At 48.4% G+C, this 19,462-nt stretch overlaps 1 protein-coding gene across 1 annotated transcript in view; it reads left to right on the top strand.

Moving 5' to 3' along the window:
• Positions 1-19,462, top strand: part of LOC137141082 (uncharacterized) — a 53,050-nt gene that overhangs the window by 13,617 nt on the left and 19,971 nt on the right. Inside the window, exons 2-3 of the mRNA XM_067529920.1 lie at positions 9,158-9,266; positions 9,819-9,917. Of these exons, the coding sequence (XP_067386021.1) occupies positions 9,158-9,266; positions 9,819-9,917 (208 nt within the window). The remainder of the gene's footprint in view (positions 1-9,157; positions 9,267-9,818; positions 9,918-19,462) is intronic.

Raw genomic sequence — 19,462 nt, forward strand, 5'->3', positions numbered from 1 at the left:
TGCAGCCTGAAACCTCCAAAGCTGGGCTGTCTGTGAGGAGAATTATCCCTGAATGTGCCTCGTTTATTAGACACATTTACCTCGATAAAGACACAGAGAGACTCCAGCCAGCACTAGGGTGTCTAGGGGCAAAGCCACTACGGCTAGATGCCCGCCCACCCCGAGGGTTTTATCCAGTGGGTGCTGGATTGTCTACGGGTGACATAAATGGGGTGTCAATCAGGAGAGGTGTTTCAGGAGCAGGAGACTGGGCAAAAAGACGGCAAAGGGGCTGGGCCCGGGAATCCAGCTGGCACTCTTTCCAGCTTTGGTGGCTGGTGTGCAAGTATTCACTGTGCTCATTATGTAATGCAGTACTCCAAAGACACAGGGACGTCCTTCTTAAGGGCTCTTGGTAGCGCAGCCTCTCACTGTGAGTGGTGATGATGTAGGAAGACCTACACAGAGAGACAGCCGTGGGATCAGCCTGGCGGGGGGCTCCGGGTCCTGCTGTAGGCCCCAGCACTGTGATATAGGCCAGACCAGAGCAGGCCCAGACCATGAATACGTATTTGACGTTTAAGGGTTAATCCTCGCACTGAGAGAGAGCAAAATGAGGCATTACAGGTAGGAATGTTCTGGACACATTGATTGTTCATGCCACCCCCGGCCCTACTATGATAATTGGTTGTGGGGACATATGAGCGGGAACATCCTGCCTAAACACTTTGTGATTTGACATTTATGACACGTTGGGGCCCTGCTTGTGAACATCTATGAAGGAATGTTTTGAAACTAATTGCATTCTTTATTTACAAGTGAAGGTACATGTGTACCAGGAATGTGGTTGATGTGTAAATCATGGGTCAAGGAGAGGGTAAATAAGATTCCTTCTATTTTCTTCTAGTAAAAATTGGTATTAATAAAATTGGTGTAGGTAGAAGGATTTTATTACGTTAGTAAGTAAGTATAAGATAATGTACCAATGTAATGGAATAAGAATGTAATGGATTTTTAGGGAGTATGAATGAGGAGTGAATGCAGTTTGAGTCTGGTGAGATAAGACGGTAGAAAATAATTGCTGAGATGATGGTTCTCAGCCTTCAGGGGCAGAAGGAAGAAAAGATGCTTTTGTTTAAAGAACTTTTATGACCCAGATGGCCGAAGATCAAAATAACCCCGGAAAAACAAGGGAGTTAACACCCAAGGACAGGAACAAGATAAGGTGTGGAACAGGAATGAAAGAATAATGAGAAAGTTGTTACACTTGTAGTCTCAAATGTAATTGATGATGACATCAAACAAGGAGACTGTCTGACATGACAAGAGCCAGAGACCCGAATGGGGATGGACAAGTATAAAAATGGAGAGAAGAAACCTGGACTTTGGGCTCATTCTGCAAACCCCGAGGAGCACGACCAACAGAGCCCGGCTCCACCCTCCTGCCTGAATCACATGGCCAGTGATTCAGCTCGGGCAACACAGAGACTGGTAATTATATCCCTCCTGCAGAACGGTGTGTGTGTGAGTGAGAGTGTGTTTTAGGCAATTGCTTTTTAAGGTATTTTCTTTTTGTATTCATAATAAACGCGGCACACTGCCTTACCCCCTGAATAAGATCCTGCTGTTTATTTTACAAGTATAACACTGCCCCCTACCCCCTGGAAGCTCCCTAACTCTCCTCCAGACTGCCGACCACTGGCTACGTCTACATGACACACTGGTGTTGGCGATGTGGAAGGTGCATGTCACTATACCCTGCAGGGAAGGGTGTAGATGGGGAGGCATGGCTGGGGACAGTAGAGAGGGCAGAGGGTTTGTACACATCCTTCCAGTTCATCATTACTTGGTCCAGCCATGCCTCACCAGCTACCTGGCTAGCTCATCCATGCCGGGGGGCTCCACCCACATGTATGCTGCACCCCACCCAAAGGAGCGGCCCTGCAGACGTCACTTATGATCGAGGCCAGATTTGTGATGTTCCATCAGAAAGACCTCGGGCTCCTTCCCTCCCCCGCTCCGAGTTACCCAGAGCCATGGCCCCTTCTTAACACGCGCTGCTCTGCAGTCACCCCACAGCAAGCAACAAGATCGATGGTCGGGTCACAGCCCAATGTATAGGTCTTCTCTATGGTATATAATGTGGCTCAGATGCAATTGTCATCTTGGTGCATTGGATTCACGTCTGACAGAGGCCCAGTTGGCCACTAGGCTGGCTCAAGCAACGCAGAAAAGGACTGGTCATTATATCACAGCAGTTGACAGAACTTTATGAATGTGTGTGTGAATGTGACGGCTTTTTTATATTCTTACATGTACAATAAACGTGGCCTATTGCCTTGTCCCCCTGAATAAGATCCTGCTAGTCTTTTCTTTTACAAGTTTAATATTTTGCTGGAGAATTGCGAAAAGGGGGGGGGGAGCATTTCAGTATCCCATGATATTGTAAAAACTGGTGTGCACACCGCCGGCGTTAGTAAACTTGGCAGTGTAGGGGAAGATCTGAACATTTGTTTGTTCTTTGTTTTTTCTGTTAGCCAGACAGACTCTGAAGGACATAGGAGTTTAGGTGTGGGTGTTATTGATATTAAAGTAATTGATCTTCCAGGAGTTGATATTCTATATATATGTATAAGTTTTAGTGGTGTTGTTCTTGTTTTATTGGGGAAAATGTTTAAGAAAACACAGCCTAGAAAATCTGCAAGGAAAAGCAGAAAGCGCTGCCTTTTGTACAAGAATTTACACCTGTAAGCAAGTTTTGCAAAGGTTTGGGAACAGCCCCTGGACAGCAGAGCCCCTGTCATTTAAGCCGGGATAGGGGCTGGGATGTGGGTTCAGATGCTCTGGCCCACAGGCCCCACTTCCAGATTTGTTGTTACTGTCTATACTTTTCTTGGCTTAGGCCTTCCTTCTTCCGCTGTTGCTGCTTGTCTCTCTCTCTTCTCTTCCCTCCCTCCCCTCCCCGCACTTCTGTTTTTCTGAGGTTCTGATGGAAGGGACTTTGGATACACTTTGAATGTAAAAAGTTTTTTTTGACAAAGCACAGACTAAGGCAGCAGTGTTGCAAAGATGGTACTTGGTGGCTCAGGTTTGACAGGAACAATACGCCGCCTTAGGAAATGAATAAAATACATTAGAATCAGCTCAGTTAAAACAGTGCCTGATAAACACTGCGCTCTGAGTAGGAGAATGGAGAGTTTAAGATTACAAAACCACGTTGCCAGTGAAATATTAAAAACTATGGCAGCAAAGAATAACATAATAATGCTGAGATGTAGTAAACTGAAGGCACAAGTGATTGAAAGGAAAAGAGAAGAGTTAAGAGGATTGCAGTTGAAAGTTGTGGAAAGTGTTATAGGAAAAGAATTCCTGGTTTCTTTGCAGCCATTCTGAAGGAAAAATGGGATCTTTTTCCCAAAGGAATGGTCTGTGAATCCTGACTGAAATTATTTGAATATAGATGATTTAGTTAAAATCCCTAAAGGAAAAACAAAGGGTTTCTTTGGAACTTAACTGCCTCCAAATGTATAAAAGGGAATGTAACGTGTGTACTGCTGCGTAAAAATAATTAGCTCAGTGCAAGGAAAAAAAAATAAAAGGCCTGGTAAAACAAGATACTTACAAACACCCACTGGTAATACTTGTAATAAACTTGATGCTAATGTTGTTGTTGTTGTTGTTGTTAAACCTTGAAAGAAATTTAATTTTAATGAGTAGCCCTCTACCCATATATAATGTGTACAGTTTTTTGGGGGGGAGGAAATGGTAACTGAAAACACACCGCATGCTAAAAAGCCTTATGGTAATGATACTTCCCAGCTATTACCTGTAGATAATCTTAAACCTTGGCACAGCAGAGAAAACATTACAAACCTCGCCTGTCTATAGGACAAAAACACAGGAAAATATGAGGGTAATTCCTCTGTTTTGCCTGCAATCAGAAAGGAGATTTGTAAAAGAAAGGGGTATTTTAAGCAATAATCTGCTCCCCCACCCCCTCAAAGGGAGTAGAAAAATGTTCTTTTTATCTTTCAGAACTACAGGAAAAGTTGGCCCCAGCAAAACAGCTAAAGAACAAAACCATGGATCTATTGTTGCAACAAAGATTGTGTTTTGTGTTTGTCCTGTTACTAATGTTGTGTATGGTATTGTGTTTAAAAAAAAAAAAAAAGGTGAGGTGCTGCATGAAGCAGAAAAGACTCAAGGAGCACTGTAACTATATTTACAAAAACATCCTCTATCAGGTAGAAAAGAGGAGAAATGAAGGGCAATCAAGTTCAATGAATTTGGAAGGAAAAGGGGTCCTAAAAATAGATGCCTTGGCAGAAGTAAAAGTGCCAGGTAACTTTGCTAACAGAGTCCTATGAAAAATGTCTCCTGTGACATCCTGGAAGCCTCTAAAAATTTCAGAAAGCCTTAAGCAAACCACCAGTCAGGGCTTGTGGTGAATTTGCTGAGCTCCACATGGGTGGGGTGCTCAATAGACAGTTAAAAGCTCAAGAGTCCCCTCCTAGGGAAAAAGGGAAGGGAGAAAAGGGACTGAGGCCTGGCTGGGTCTGAGAGTAAAAGTTAATTAAATCAGCTTAAATTTTTTCCAGATAGGGAGGGGGAATGTTGTTCTGCTTTGTGTTTCAGATTAACAACTTGTGAACGCTGGAAGATCTTGAAACATCTATAGCAAGGAGTCAGGAAAAAAAAGATCACAATCTTTGTTTTGTGGGTGGTAAAAGATTAAGAGGAAAAAAAAAAACCCAGTAAAATTGGAAGCCTGTTTTAAAAAAGTGAAATTAAATGTGAATGCCCTCCAGCCACAGGATGCATGTTTGGAAACCATGGAAGACAAATGCCACTATGCTATTAACCCTTTTGCCACTAATAACTGTTTGTGTATGTAGGTGATCACTGTGTGTGTCTCAGAAGCTGCTGTTCTATGCTTCTTGTTAACTATGTACATCAAGTAGACTATAATCCTCATGAAAATAAATGTTTTTGTGGTGTTGTAGCAATTAGGGGATGTCATTTTGAATTTCAAGTGCCTGAACTTAGATACAATCAGTTAGACGTGATGTATACTTTTCATTCTGCTGTGAAACCTGCACCACTTGGAATGAATTTGACTCTTTTACAAATGTTGCTTGTACATCCTAATGTGCAGAACCAGCTGCACGGCCAGACAGGAAGGGCGTAGAGTCATGGTTATTGTGCCTCAGAATGTCAACATGGGTATTTGCAAGAATTGGCCAGGATCTAAAACCTGAGTGGTGGGAGGTATTGTTGTAATGGCTCCCCACTGGCATGGCAATCTTGAATTTGGCCTTGCGCCCCATTGCAGTGATTTTGGGGTTCCAAATAATAGGGGTTCTCTTTACCAGCTAATGGTATGCTGGGTCGGTGCAGAATTTAAATTAGACAACATTCCCCCGACAAGGGAGCTGGTGGCTACTGCCACCCTCACTCCTGTCCTAGAAGGGAATATATTGAATTGTCACCCCTCTCTTGAATGGGAGGTAGGGGAGATGACTGCTCGTCAGTTGCTGGGCTGGTGTGCTGAGTATGGGATGCCAGCAGAAAGATCGTTTGCCCAGTCTCAGATGAGAGCCTTGAGATTTTGTTGGATCCCAGCTCTGGTGCATCCAGAATAAATATGACGGCAGTTACTTAAGGCCCCTTCTGTAAAAAGTGACCTTTTAAAGACAGGAACTGTATGGGGAAATTTTAATCATCATATTTGTTGCTACCAGCAGCCAAAATCAGTCGGCCTTTCTGCAGGTCTGTGCAGCTGTGGCAGAACTAAGCCAGGAGGGGAGGGGAGCCTCTTGCTCAACCTTTGCCTGACTCTGCACCCCTCCCTGATGCTCTGGTGGATGTGATGGAATCTGTGTTTAAAAAAACAGAAACAAAAACCCCAATAAACTTATTTATGGATGGTCACCCACAGCCAGAGGGATATTATCCATCATGTTCCACCCATTGCGATTGTTTTACTATTAAGCTGTCTAGGCCGTGTAATGTGCTATATGTGCTGTCGGATGAGAAAAGTCTATCTTAAATTGAAACCACAAGCTCAGATTCCGTCTCAGTATGGTGGGGAGACAATTCTATACATTCTATACGTATATGTACATTTGAATTGAAGGGTCAAAAGGGGGACACTGTGAGCCCTCCCCAGGAGCTGTGCAAAGAAATCAGATGCAGACCCCTGGTTCAATTCTGTCAGTGAGATAGAGGGAGAGAGAGATGTTTCCTTGACTGTCACGATAATGGAATGGTGCTGTTCAGTTTGGCGTAAGTGGACTCCATCTTGAAGTGAGCTCTTTCCTGAAACTTATACTATTGAACCTAAAAATATCTTGATACATTCTCTTTGTGTGAGTGAGGAATGTATGTGCAGGGCATAAAAAGACACCGACCTAAACTGCTCTAACAGACAGGGGAGTGAATTCACCGACTGCCACCCTAACCCTCAAGGCGGAAGAATACCTATCAACAACCCTAAAGTCCAAATTAACAACCCTAAAGTACAGAAGTTCCACCCTGGGAACAAACAAAGCCCAGAAAGAAGAGACTAGTCCTGCTTTCAATTAGCTGGTGATTAACAATGATACTGACCCCAGAGGCAGTAGGACCCAGCCAGGCCCAGAGACTTACACGAGAGCCAGCAGCAAGTATGAAAGTTGGGTAAAACATGGACGCTTGGGGTCTCGTTCTGCAATTGTCATCGTGGAGCATCGGATTCACGTCTGACAGAAGCCTGGCTCCCTCCTCGTGCCCGGCCCAGTTGGCCACTAGCAACACATGAAAGGACTGGTCATTATATCACAGCAGCCGGCAGAACTTTGTGAGTGTGTGTGTGACTGTGACAGCTCTTTGCTGTTCTCACATGTGCAATGAACGTGTTGTGTTGCCTTGTCCCCCTGAATAAGATCCTGCTCGTCTTTTATTTTACAAGTACAACAGGTGTCATAAGCCAGGGAGGCTCAGCCTCCCCAAACAGCCAGACCTGGCCCCGCCCACACTCCGCCCGGGGCCCCGCCCCCTCCAGCTGCATCCCGCTCTGTGCCCATGGGCCCAGTCCAGGCAGGCAGGCACTGCTCACTCTTCCCACCTTTACTCAGCCTCCCCCTGAAGCAGGCGGGGGCTAGGGTGGGCCAGACAGTGGCCTGGGACTCGGGGCAGCTGAGGCTGGTGCTCTGGTCGCCTGGCGTTGGGGTCTCCTGGCAGGCATTCTGGGGCTGGGGTCACCTGGTGCTCAGGCTACCTGCGCTGGAGGGGAGGCTGGCAGCTCAGGCCGGGTGGCAGGCTGGGACTCAGAGCACCAGGGCTGGGACACTCAGATCTGGGCGTCTCTTTCGGTGCAGGTGTTAGGGCTGGATAGCAAAGTCATGGGGGGAAGTTTGCCAAGCTGGGCGGTGCTGGCATCAGACTGAGTCACCATAACGGTTCCTTGGCCTTACATTCTATGCAGGGGAATCACTGATCTTCAGCCCCTGTGCTGTGTTTAGCAGAACAAAGATGTGGCTTCTTTCTTCCTTCTCCCAGCTTGAGCTCCTCTTCCCTAGATGTAGATGCAGCAGGACCCGGTGTCATATAGAAAGTGGAATCAGTTTCTGATAATGATTCCGGGTAAAACACCTGATATCGACTTCTCAGCAGGAGGCCAGAAGCGATGGGGAACCAGGTGGCACACCTTTCCTGAGAGACCCACTCGGATTTAACCCTTCGCTAGCAGGGGAGTGAGGTCTAGTGGTTAAAACACGGGGAAGGGGGCCTGGGAGCCAGGATTCTTTGGTTCTCTGAGGGTTTTACTGAAAGAGGGAGGGCCCAGGTGTGAGGGTCGTGTAACTTGCTACATTTCAGTAAATCATTCACTGTTACTCCCCATTTATAGATGAATCCGATTGAAGGGGCTGTGCTGGATGAGCTGGTGCATCTCTTGGGCTGTAGAGAGAACTAGGAGGTTAGCTGAGCCATTGTGTGGCTGAAGGTAAGAGTTTTTAATGCCGTGTTAACTTATTTTTGGTAATCTTTTCTAATCTGCTGAAAGCACGTAAAGGATGGAGATCTATTTCAAACTCAGGCTCCCATTGTCAAACCCCGTGGACCTGATAGAGCAGGGATAAACTGGCTCAGTTTCTGCAACAGAAAAGAGGCCTCCCTGATGGAATGGTGTGTGAACGAGAGAGGGAGATTTTCAAAGGCAAACAGGGCAGCGTCCCATGAGGCTCAATGGGAGTCAGGCCTTAAACTTCTTTCAGCTGGTTTGAATGTTCCATGTTCCAGGAGCAGAGAAGAACCAGTTGATGTGATAACAATTGATTTGGACTTTCAAAAAGCTTTTCAGACGCTCCCTCAGCACCGGGCGTGAAGGAATCGAAGCTGTGCTGGGGTGGGAGGCAATGGATTGTCATGGAGGAGAAAAAGGAGAATAGCCAGAAAACAGGCGTTTGCAGCGTTATTGTAGCTGTGTTGGTGTGTAGGACGTGGAAGAATTGTGTGACGCGAGGGTCACGTCAGTGGCAACGGCTAGGCCTGGGGCAGCATAAGTAACGGTAACTCGGCCCAAGTTAGCATAAGTGACGGCAGCAGCAGCCAGGCCCGATGTGGCCTAGCTGTGAACTCAAGATAAAAAGTAGAAGTCAGCTAGCTGCAAAAAGTAGTAGAGTTGTAAACAATTAGCCACAACTTATAGCTGATTGGGTGCCGAAAGTGCACCAATGGTGCAAGGAAAAACAGGTGTCAATCGGCAATCCCTTAGCAGATCAGAAAGCAACCAATCAAACCAATAAGATGAACTATATCAGAACAGAAATGACACATCGTAGTTGAGGATCTCACTAGACCCACCGCAGCTGCTTGCTGAGAGGAAACAGGCCCCCCTCTCTGATTATAAGTGCCTGACTTCCTGACTTGTTTTACTGCTGACTTAAATAAACAGCTTCTGTAGTCAGTGATTTGTGTGTCTGCCTCCTTCTCACCACTGAGATCTCAAAGTACGAGCCCTCCATCTGGGTGGAGTGCACGGTCCCTGGACATCAGAGAGCCAAGGTGAGTGAGGGAATAGCTTTTCCTAGACCAGCTTCTGTTGGTGGAAGACACGAGCTTTCGAGCTACGCTGGGCTGAGGAAGAGCCTGTGTCGCTCTGTGTCGCTCGTCTCTTTTCCCCTCCTTGTTTCTCTAGAAACCAGTAGAATTCATGGTAATTTGTGTGATGGCAAAAGCTAAAAGTGGAGGTGTCAAGGATCTATCCCAGGTCCAGCGCTCTAGGAACTCAAACGACCTGCCGGGTGGTGAGCGATGAGGTGGTGAAAGTTGCAGCTGAAGCAAACTTACTTAGGTTAGTTGGGAACTTCAGCGAGACCTGGCGGAGCTGGGCTGGTGGGCAACGTGATGGCAGATGAAATTCAGTCTGGATCAGTGCAAAGTAATGTGCATTGGAGGAGAGGGGGGAAGGGTGAACCACTCCTAGACCTGACATGGTTCTAACTGAACAGGGCTGATTCAGGGGAAGGACCTGAGCCTCCCCATAGGAAGATCAATGGAGACCTCCGCTTGCTGTGCGGCTGCAGAAGAAAAGAGCTAATGAGACATTAGGCTGCTCAAGGAGATGGAGAATTATATGGAAAATACTGCAGTGCCACTGTACAGATCAGTAGGATGCTCTGACCCCGGTGTACCGGAGGCAGTGTCGGTCACCCCATTTCAGAAAGAATATTCTTATCAGCAAGTTAAAGAAGTATGGGTTGGATGAATGGACTATAAAATGGATAGAGAACTGGCTAGAGCAGTGTTTCTCAATTGGTGTTCCGCAGAACCCTGTGGTTCCGCGGGAACACTGTTAGGGTTCCGCAAGCAGCTGTTCTCCGCGCCGCCGATCAGCTGTTCTCTGCGCCGCCGAAAAAGGGACGATGTCCCAGAGTTTTCGGCGGAGAGTATGGAGAGTAAGTGTAATGTAAGTGTAATGTAACTGAGAAATGCTGACCTTTGCTTATTTCAACATTTGAAGACTGTTAAGAATTTGGGGGGTTCCGCAATTATTTATGGAGTTCAAAAGGGTTCCGTGGCCAAATTTAATTGAGAAACACTGGGCTAGAGCATAGGGCTCAACGAGTAGTGATCAATGGCTCCATGTCTAGCTGGCAACCGGTCACAAGCGGAGTTCCCCAGGGGTCGGTCCTGGGGCCGGTTTTGTTCAACATCTTCATCAATGATCTGGAGGATGGGGTGATGCACCCTCAGCAAGTTTGCAGATGACACTAAGCTGGGGGGAGTGGTAGATACCCTGGAGGGCAAGGATAGGATACAGAAGGACCTAAACAAACTGGAGGATTGGGCCAAAAGAAATCTGATGAGGTTCAACAAGGACAAGTGCAGAGTCCTGCACTTAGGAAGGAAGAATCCCATGCACAGCTACAGACTGGGGACCGACGAGCTAGGCAGCAGTTCTGCAGAAAAGGACCTGGGGGTAACAGTGGATAAAAAGCTGGATATGAGTCAGCAGTGTGCCCTGGTTGTCAAGAAGGCTAATAGCATATTGGGCTGCATTAGGAGCGGCATTGCCAGCAGGTCACGGGAAGTGATTGTTCCCCTCTACTCGGCATTGGTGAGGCCGCATTTAGAATATTGTGTCCAGTTTTGGGCCCCCCACGACAAAAAGGATGTGGACAAGTTGGAGAGAGTACAGCGGAGGGCAACCAAAATGATTAGTGGGCTGGAGCACAGGACTTATGAGGAGAGGCTGAGGGAACTGGGCTTGTTTAGTCTGCAAAAGAGAAGAATGAGGGGGGATTTGATAGCAGCCTTTAACTACCTGAAAGGCGGTTCCAGGGAGGATGGGGCTAGGCTGTTCTCGGTGGTGGCAGATGACAGAACAAGGAGCAACGGTCTCAAGTTGCAGTTAGGGAGGTCTAGGTTGGACATTAGGAAAAAGTTTTTCACTAGAAGGGTGGTGAAGCACTGGGATGGGTTACCTAGGGAGGTGGTGGAATCTCCATCTTTAGAGGTTTTTAAGCTGAGGCTTGACAAAGCCCTGGCTGGGATGATATAGCTGAGGTTAGTCCTGCTTTGAGCAGGGGGTTGGACTAGATGACCTCCTGAGGTCCCTTCCAACTCTGTGATTCTATGGAGCAAATATAGGCGAGGGAGTGGAAAACTGGGGCAGATGCCCAGCCAGTGTCCCTCAGCCGTAGCTCCACTGGAGTCAATGGGGCCAGACCCCCAAGTGATGTACATCAGTGTAACTTTGTTGAAGTCCCTGGACCCATACATTGCTGGGGAGCTGGCCATCTGACAATAAGTAAATTCAGGCTATAGGCTGACTTGCTGCTTAACCGCCTTCCTTCTGCATTCAAGCTATTTATTTTAACAAGACGTGATGCAGGGGCAGGTCATATCTCCTTTACTTTCACTGGGTCTTTTCACATCTTTGCTTTGCTCGTTAGTATGATTCCATCAGAAACAATGACTATTAAAAGCTTTGCATCTATGGAGCGCCCTTCTCTGAGAGCTGGGAGATATTATTTTACCAAAACTTCTCTGCTCTGAAAAATGCAGGTTTGGGGCGACTGAAGCATTTTGCGTATTTGTGACAATTTCGATGCAATGTTACAGCAGAAAAAAAACCATAGAAAAAAATCCTGAAACAATGGAAACATTTTGCCGTGACATTACCAGCATTAAATGTTTTGATTTTTTTTAACACAAATGTCTTTTCTTTTCAAAATTGACTGCAATATTTACATTTAAACCAATTTAAAATTATTTTAAAATTCTTGAAAATGAAACAAAACCATTTTTTGTTTGGCTTTTCAGTTGGATGAGAAATTGGATCAACCCAGAATGATTTTTTCCTTGTCTTTTGGAACTGCCAGAGAACCAAAACATCGGTTACTTGTGCAGCTCTCTTGCCTGATGATTTTTCCCTTGAATCTTGCCTGTAATTCCCCGTCCATCCTCATTTCGGTTTTGACTCTCTTCTCTTCCAAACTGGCAGAGTTCGCTGTCTCAGAGGTGAGAAGGCTCCGTTCAGCCCCGTGCTCCCCCCAAGCACCACGATGGCTTCCTTCATCCTCTGCCTTCTCCCTGCTCTCCTAGCTACAACGAGTGCACAAGGTGAGTCAGCCGCCGTTGAGGCCATTTAAACCCTCATGGACGTCTACACTTTGTAACCCATCTGCCAGACAAAGTCGGCAGCAGCAAAGGGCTGGGTTCTATATCTAGGGGTTCCTGTCAATGATACAACACCAAATTGGCTTAATGCCCCACCTAGTCACCTGGGAAAATCACACACTATCCCCTGGGTGTCCCCAAAAGACAATACTCCCCCCCTGGCAAGCCCAGAGTCTGAGTGTAGAAAGTAAATCTTTTATTAAAAGGAAGGAAGTAACACAGCACTGGTTTGGAAAAACACTGCAAGCAGAATTCATGAACACAATGAGCCGAAGCCTCCCACCCCAGAGAACATGGGAAGTGTCTTTCCCCTCTGCCTTCTCGCTTTCGCCTGCCCCACCGAGTGCCATAGCTGCACTGTCCCAGCCTCTGTCGTGTGGCTCACTGCTGCTGGCCGCGCTGGTCCCCTGCTGTTGGCCGTACCAGGTCCTCTTCTGCTGATTATCACTCTCTCAGGGTTTCCCGGTTCCTCTAGCAATTTCAGCTTTCAGTGATTTCAGCTTCTCAGGTCAGGGAAGAACCTTCTACTGACACAGGGGCACTGTCCCTGCTTTCTAGCAAAACAAAAGACTCCAAAAGGAATAATTAATTCTACCTTTGAACAGTGGGAGGAGACAGTCAATCCATGCCTGAGAAGAGCCCTTTGTCAGGGCTAATGCAGCCTCAGCAGGAGACTCCTCAAAACCTCCCTGCTTGTCTTTACCGTGCTCTAGCATCCCTACGCCACCTCCAAACTAGCTTATGAAGATAAAAGGCTCACCTGGGACCCCATGATCCCCAGGGATTTTTTTTTAAATTGACCAATCCAATCCCTCAGTGGGGAAATTCAAAGAAAGCCTGTAGCTCTAGTGGCTGCTACTCCTACAAGGGAGGAGGGTGGGGGCACTGCCCTGGGGAGGGGTCAGGGTGGACTGTATGTATTGTATAGTGTAGGAGGACAAACAACTCAAAAAACACTATTTTCAGTTTTATCAATCATCCCCCCAGGTAATAAGTGACTGCCCAAGAATCCCAAAAAATCCCTCAACAGTGGGGATCGGGAAATTCAGTGGCCACTACAGGGGAGGGCGGGCACTGGATGGGTGGGGAGGGACTGTATAGGCAAGCGTGTAGGACACCATCAATAAATATTCATTTCATGCCCCAGGCCAGGACAGACAGCACGGAGTGGAGTCAGAGCCAGTGGATCCAGTCCCAACTGCCCGCCGGGCCCATTGCCCGCAGCCCACCCAGTCCAAACCAAATCCCACTGGGACTCAGAGTCACTGGGCTGGGAAGGGATTTGGGGAAATTCAAAAAAAGCTAGTAGTAGCTTAGTGGCTTCTGCTACAAGGGAGGGTGATGGTGGGGTGGGCACTGGGTGGGGAGGGAGACTGTATATTGTATAGTGTAGCAGGACAACATTCGTAGCCCCAGGACCCAGCTAGTGGTAGCTAGCTAGCTGCCCACTGTGCCCCTCCCAGCCCAAAACCAATCCAAAAAAACCCCCAGTGGGGAAATTGAAAACCCCAGCAGTGCGTTAATGGAATTAGTGGTTTAGGACTCTTACGAGGCAGGCACTGGCAGGCAGGGGCGTGACAACAACACATTCTCAACTCATCAAGCTCAACAAGTCTTCAACAAGGTAGGAGTTAGAGAACGGAAACAGCAGCCCAGCCTAGCCCAGCCCAGCCCAGCCCAGCGCTGGTCATTCTTCAGCTGATCAAAAACACCTGTTATCAACTTGTCAGGTCATCAGCTGCACGCCTCCTGCTGTGTGGCCGGCAGCGCACACACACACACACACATGCCCCCACAGTCAGTGTCACGTGATGATCTGTAAACAGCAGTAGGCGGCACCGTCTCAGTCAGGCGGTGGGTCATCATCAGTGGTCACGTCACTTCCAGTTCCAGTTGGAGAATGGGATTCTGGGAAGGAATTGGCGAGCCGCCATCACGAGAGCCCAGGACACGGGACCCTCCAAAAATCACAGCCCCAAAATAGTGAAAAATAGCTAACCTCGAAGCGGGGGGGAGGGGGAATCTCATGGTACTCTAAAAACCTTGATTAATTGCAATTTTCCGCCTGTTGCAGTAACCCTGCGGTTCTGTTCAGATGAGAGTGAACCTTTCATGAGACCAGGCTAAGCACAGCTCTGCTGCCATCTGTTTATACAATAGGAGTGTAACCCGTCTGCCAGGCCGAGTCGGCAGCAGCCAGGGCCGGGTTCTATGTCTAGGGGTTCCTCTCAATGATACACACCAAACTGGCTCGAGCCCCCACCCAGTCACCTGGTAAATCACACACTATCCCCTGGGCGCCCCCCAAAGGGCAATACTGCCCCTCTCGCACGCACAGAGTCTGGTGTAGAAAGAAACCTTTTAATAGCAAAAGAGAGGTAACACAGCACTGGGTTGGAAGCAGTGCAAACAGAGTTCATGAACTCCATGAGCCAAACCCATCCCAGAGTATGGGGCGTGTCCTTCGCCTCCCCCTTCCTTCTTTCCCCTGCACTGACCGCGTGGTTGCAACGTCCACCTCATGGGGGTGGCTCCACCCCCTATGTCGCTCCTGTCCAACACGGGCTTGACCTGGCCCCCTCTGCTGCTGTCTCCTACCGCCCTCGGGCCTTGCTGGGTCCCTGACCGCTGGCAGTGACCATGCCTGTTTCCCACCGACCGCTGGCTCCGACTGCACCTGGCTCCCGCTGACTGCACCGGGCTGGCACCGACTGTGCCGACCTCTCCGCTGACCACACGGGCACCGACTGTCCCAGCCTCCCACCAGAGTTGCCTGTTGCCCACTCAGCTCTGTCAGTTGTCAGGCAAGGTTTCCCAGATCCTCTACTGGTTCAGCTCTTAGTGATTTCAGCTCCTGGGTAAACCTCCTGCTGACACACAGTCAATGTCCCTGCTTTCAAGAAACAAAAGACTCCAAGATGAGTCACTAATTTTACCTTTTAACAATGGGAAGAGAGGGTCAGGGCCAATAGAAGACTGCTCCACCTCCCCCTCTTTCCAGGCTGAAACATCTGTCTGCCACCCTTGTGGGGCTCTGGTTAGTTTGGGATGCAGATTCTATCATACCAGACTAAGCACCATTCTGCTGACATCTGTTCATACAATTGAAGGACAACATTTCATTACCCAAGCAGTTAACACAAAAGTGGTTTGTAGCCCAAACCCACCCTGCCAACCATTTCCCATCATGCTCAGCACCTAGGTAAGTTATGCTAAGTACTTCATTGTACTCATGCAGATACAAAGCCCATGCAAATAAAGTGCCCCCCTTTCAGCTGCTGTGCAGGGAGAGTGCCACTGAGACACTCAGACCTGGCTTACAGGAGGACAACATTTCATTACCCCTGCAGGTACCTCTAAAGTGATTTGTAACCCAACACCAGCCAGACTGAGCATTTCCCATCATGCTCAGCACCTAGGTGTGCTCATGCAGATATAGTGCAAAATGCTGAGCACACAGATGTACTCATGCAATACAGAGCCTCCCTATTTAGCTGCTGAGCAGGGGAGAGCCACTCAGACCTTGCTTACACTTGTGTACCCCATGGATCTATGATCAGGGGAATGTCCAGCCTGTGTAGGGAGGTGGGATTAGCTCTAGGGATGGTATAAGGCCATGTCTACACTACGGTTACTATAGCGACCTGGCTCCAGTGCTGTAGCTGTGCCAGCAGAGCCCCGCAGAGAAGACCCAGCCTATCCCAGGGGAAGGGGTTTTCCATCCCTGTAGAAATGCAGCCTCCCGGAGTGTTCGGAGCCAAGCCAAGGGAAGCGTTCACCCATCGACCTGCGTCTACTTCGGGGTTAGGTCGGCCTCGCTGTGGTGCTCAGGGTGTGGATTTTTCACCTTCCCCGTAGCTATATCTACCGAAATGTTCAGTGCCGACCGGGCTTGAGGGAAACCGTTACTGGGCACTGCCCTGAATTCTTATTTCCACAAAGGCCCCTCTGCACAGATTTGACAGCACAAAGGGGACTGAATATAGCACTAAATTCCACTGCTCGGAGATCGAGCATAACCTGGAATCAGGCCTGCAATTTCTGATAGCAGCGGCTCTCCAGGCTAGCAAACAAAGGCAGAATGAGATCAATGGCTGGGAGTTGAATTTAGACAAAGACAAGGTGGAATTAACTCTGGCAGCAGCTTATCGTGAGACAGGGAGGATTCTCCCTCACTTGGAGTCTGTACATTGAGATTGGGCATCCTTCCAAAATACTGGCTCCAGCTTACCCGTCAGATCTGGGCTGGATGCAGGCCCGGCTGGGCGAGGTTCTCTGTCTCGGGCTGTGCAGGGGCTCAGACTAGATCATCACCATAGCCTGAAAATCTGAGACTCTCTAAAAGGAAACTTGTAAAGTTGCTGTATTTACCCAGCTTGTGTGCAGGGCGCTGTACAGATTTTACACTTACATGTCCCCAAGAGGTTTGCGCGTATATGTACGCTGAGTTTAATGCAATTTCTGTCAATGGTAGTTGAGGGAACAAGAGACAACGAACGTCCTTTTGCTCTGCTGAACAAAGTTTTTTTGCCTGGCAATTTCCATCATTCCCATTCCCCAGAGATTGCAAACAGCTGTGCTGATCCAGAGGGACGTGTGCAGAGCTGGCTTTAATGTAAGCCACCTTTAACTCCCAGAGACTCAGGGCCATGTAATCAGGCTGTTAACCTGGGATCCCAGCTGAGACCCCTCCCAATGTGAGGCTATCGCCAATGGGCTAAGGGCCAGGACAGCTGGCTTCTCCACCCGCAACCTTTTTGTCGGACCCCTCTGCTGGCCAGCTGCCAGCCCGGAGCCAGGCTGCTCTCACCTCAGCGGGATTTCTCTGCTTCTGTGCAACACAATAACGTCTGAATGCTGCGTCTGAATGCTGCAGTTCCAGAATTTGAGGCATCCCTGGGCAGAATCATATTGATTTGGTGGGGGGAATCAGAGAACCAGAAGGGGGAAATCAGGGACACACAGAGCCCCTTGGCCTCTGGCCAGCCCAGACACGTCTGTAACTGTGTATAGGTCAAAGAACTGGTTACTGGTACCATTGACATCTTTCATCACATCAGCATCTCCCAGCCCAGCTGTGCCCGTTGCCCCACTGGAGTTTAACACGTTACAGCCCGCGTGACTGATCTGCCAGCCAGAAAGAAGGATGATGGTGGGGGGTGGGGAAATGAGGGGCACAGAGATTGCTGCTGATATGGGGCAAGGGTTGGGGGCTGGCGTGGTGTCTCTGAGATAGAAGGGGTGGGAGGGGCGCTGGAGGAGATTGTGAGGGCAATGGAGGGCTGCAAGGAGCCCCAGGTGGTGCCATGGACTCAGCCAACGTACGCTACCAAGGCAGCAATGCTCAAATATTTGAATACCTGCAACATGTGAGAGACGTCTTGGGTGGGCAGGGCTTATTTTGTGGGCGGAGTTTGAGAAGAGCACCATCCCCCAGTCTGATCTCCAGGGTACCGCTGGCCCCATGGCTGAAATTCCTCCCCCCATCGGCTTGTTTGGAGCAGAGGGTGAAGACTCGGGGTAAGGGACGTGTCAGGGGTGAGTGACGCTGTTACGCCGCAGGAAGAAGGAAACACTTGTTCTTCTTTCTCCAACAGAAACCCTGAGATGTGAAAAGTGCTACGGCACAGTGGACTCCTGCAAGAATCCTACACAGACCTGCAGAGTACCGAAGGCTACAGGTGGCTGTGTTATGGTGGTAGAAGAAAATACACTGGGTAGGTGACATTGCCGTCAACCCAGGCACTTCTCACCCTGCAGTCTGTGATCCTGATCATCACTAAGGCCAACCCCGACACAGCCCATCAACAAAACACATTCACACAGCACAGAACACTCAGGATGTGCTCGACGCTTGATTGTTTCCTGCAACGTTACTGTGTCTGACATAGAGACCGGAAGACACAGCAGTTTGAGATCCTGGCCCCACTGCAGTCAGTTGAAAAGCTCCCAGTGCCTTCAGGGGGGCCAGGATTTCACCTCTGGTGCTTTAGTTATTTAATTTTATTCACTATGTTTTCAACTCCAGACTGCACAATGTGCTGCAGAAAGCAAACCTGCGATGGGCAGAAATGCAGTTTCTGAATCATGTTAAAAAAAGGAAATTGGTGCTGAGATCCCTCGTAGACTGTGGGCTTGCTTCCAAAACTCTGTATGAAGCTGTTAGTCATCGGCTCAGATCTGGAACCCTTCCTTACGAGTGTTTTCCCCTGGCTTGCCTGTGCCATTCCCCCCATGCAATTAGACTGGTAACCCCTGGAGTCAGGTGATCGGCCATGTCTGGCAATGGGTGTTTTTTTTTTTTCCAATTGAGCCAAAGTGCTAAGAGGTGCTCAGGCCAGTCCATTGTTCCTGTCTGCTGCATGCCTCTGTGGGGCGTGAGCGCACAGCTCTGTGTTTGTCTGCATCTATTCAAACCATGTCAGGGACACATTTGGGGCTATGACACAGCATATGTATGACATTGCAGGAAACATGCTGCCATAACAACAATGTTCTGTGTGCCATGCGCATTCCAAAAACACCTCACGTGACTTACTCTGCATCAGACAATAGACAGTTCCACTGTAAGGATGAACTCGAATGACCCACAGATCACATATATGGGTGTACATGGGTCACAACCTGTCACATTGAGATGCAAATTCAAGCTTGTTTTGGCCCCTTTGACTTCAAGAGATTCCAAACCTTCTCCATGTTAAATGCCCTGAGTCTTCACTCCAGCTGAGTTCACTTCTTCTCTTCATTTCTCAAAGATTGCTCTTTGAAATCAAAAAACCTCAGTTACAGACCTGTCCTTTCACCCTTCCATTGAATTAAAGGGACTTAATGGTTCCTTCCTCTCCATCCTTCTCTCTCTCTCTCCTTCTTTCTCTCTCCCTCTCTCTGTATGCCCCCCCTCTGTCTCTCTCTCTCTCTCTTTGACCATGCATACTCACAAATGGGTTTATTAAAACTTCAGCCCACTCAGGCAAAGTCTTCACTGCAGAGCTAATGTGGGCTGTGACCCGGGTTTTAGTCCTACTCCCCCCACCTTCTCCTACTGTCCACACACAACACTTTAACCTCAGCTGATATGAGCTTTGAGCTCAGCTGGTTAACACAGTTCAGGGTGTAGTGTAGACCCGGGTTCTGATTTAACTTGGGCTGGACCCCATACACTTTGCAGTGGGGATGTAGCTGTAACTCCGGTTACTTCACACAGTTGGCCATAGTCATAGAATCATAGAATATTAGAGTTGGAAGGGACCTCAGGAGGTATCTAGTCCAACCCCCTGCTCAAAGCAGGACTAACCTCAGCTATATCATCCCAGCCAGG

This window comes from Emydura macquarii, unplaced genomic scaffold (genome assembly GCF_026122565.2).
Source record: "Emydura macquarii macquarii isolate MOO-44397 ecotype Brisbane River unplaced genomic scaffold, CSIRO-AGI_Emac_v2 contig_365, whole genome shotgun sequence".
NCBI lineage: Eukaryota > Metazoa > Chordata > Testudines > Chelidae > Emydura > Emydura macquarii.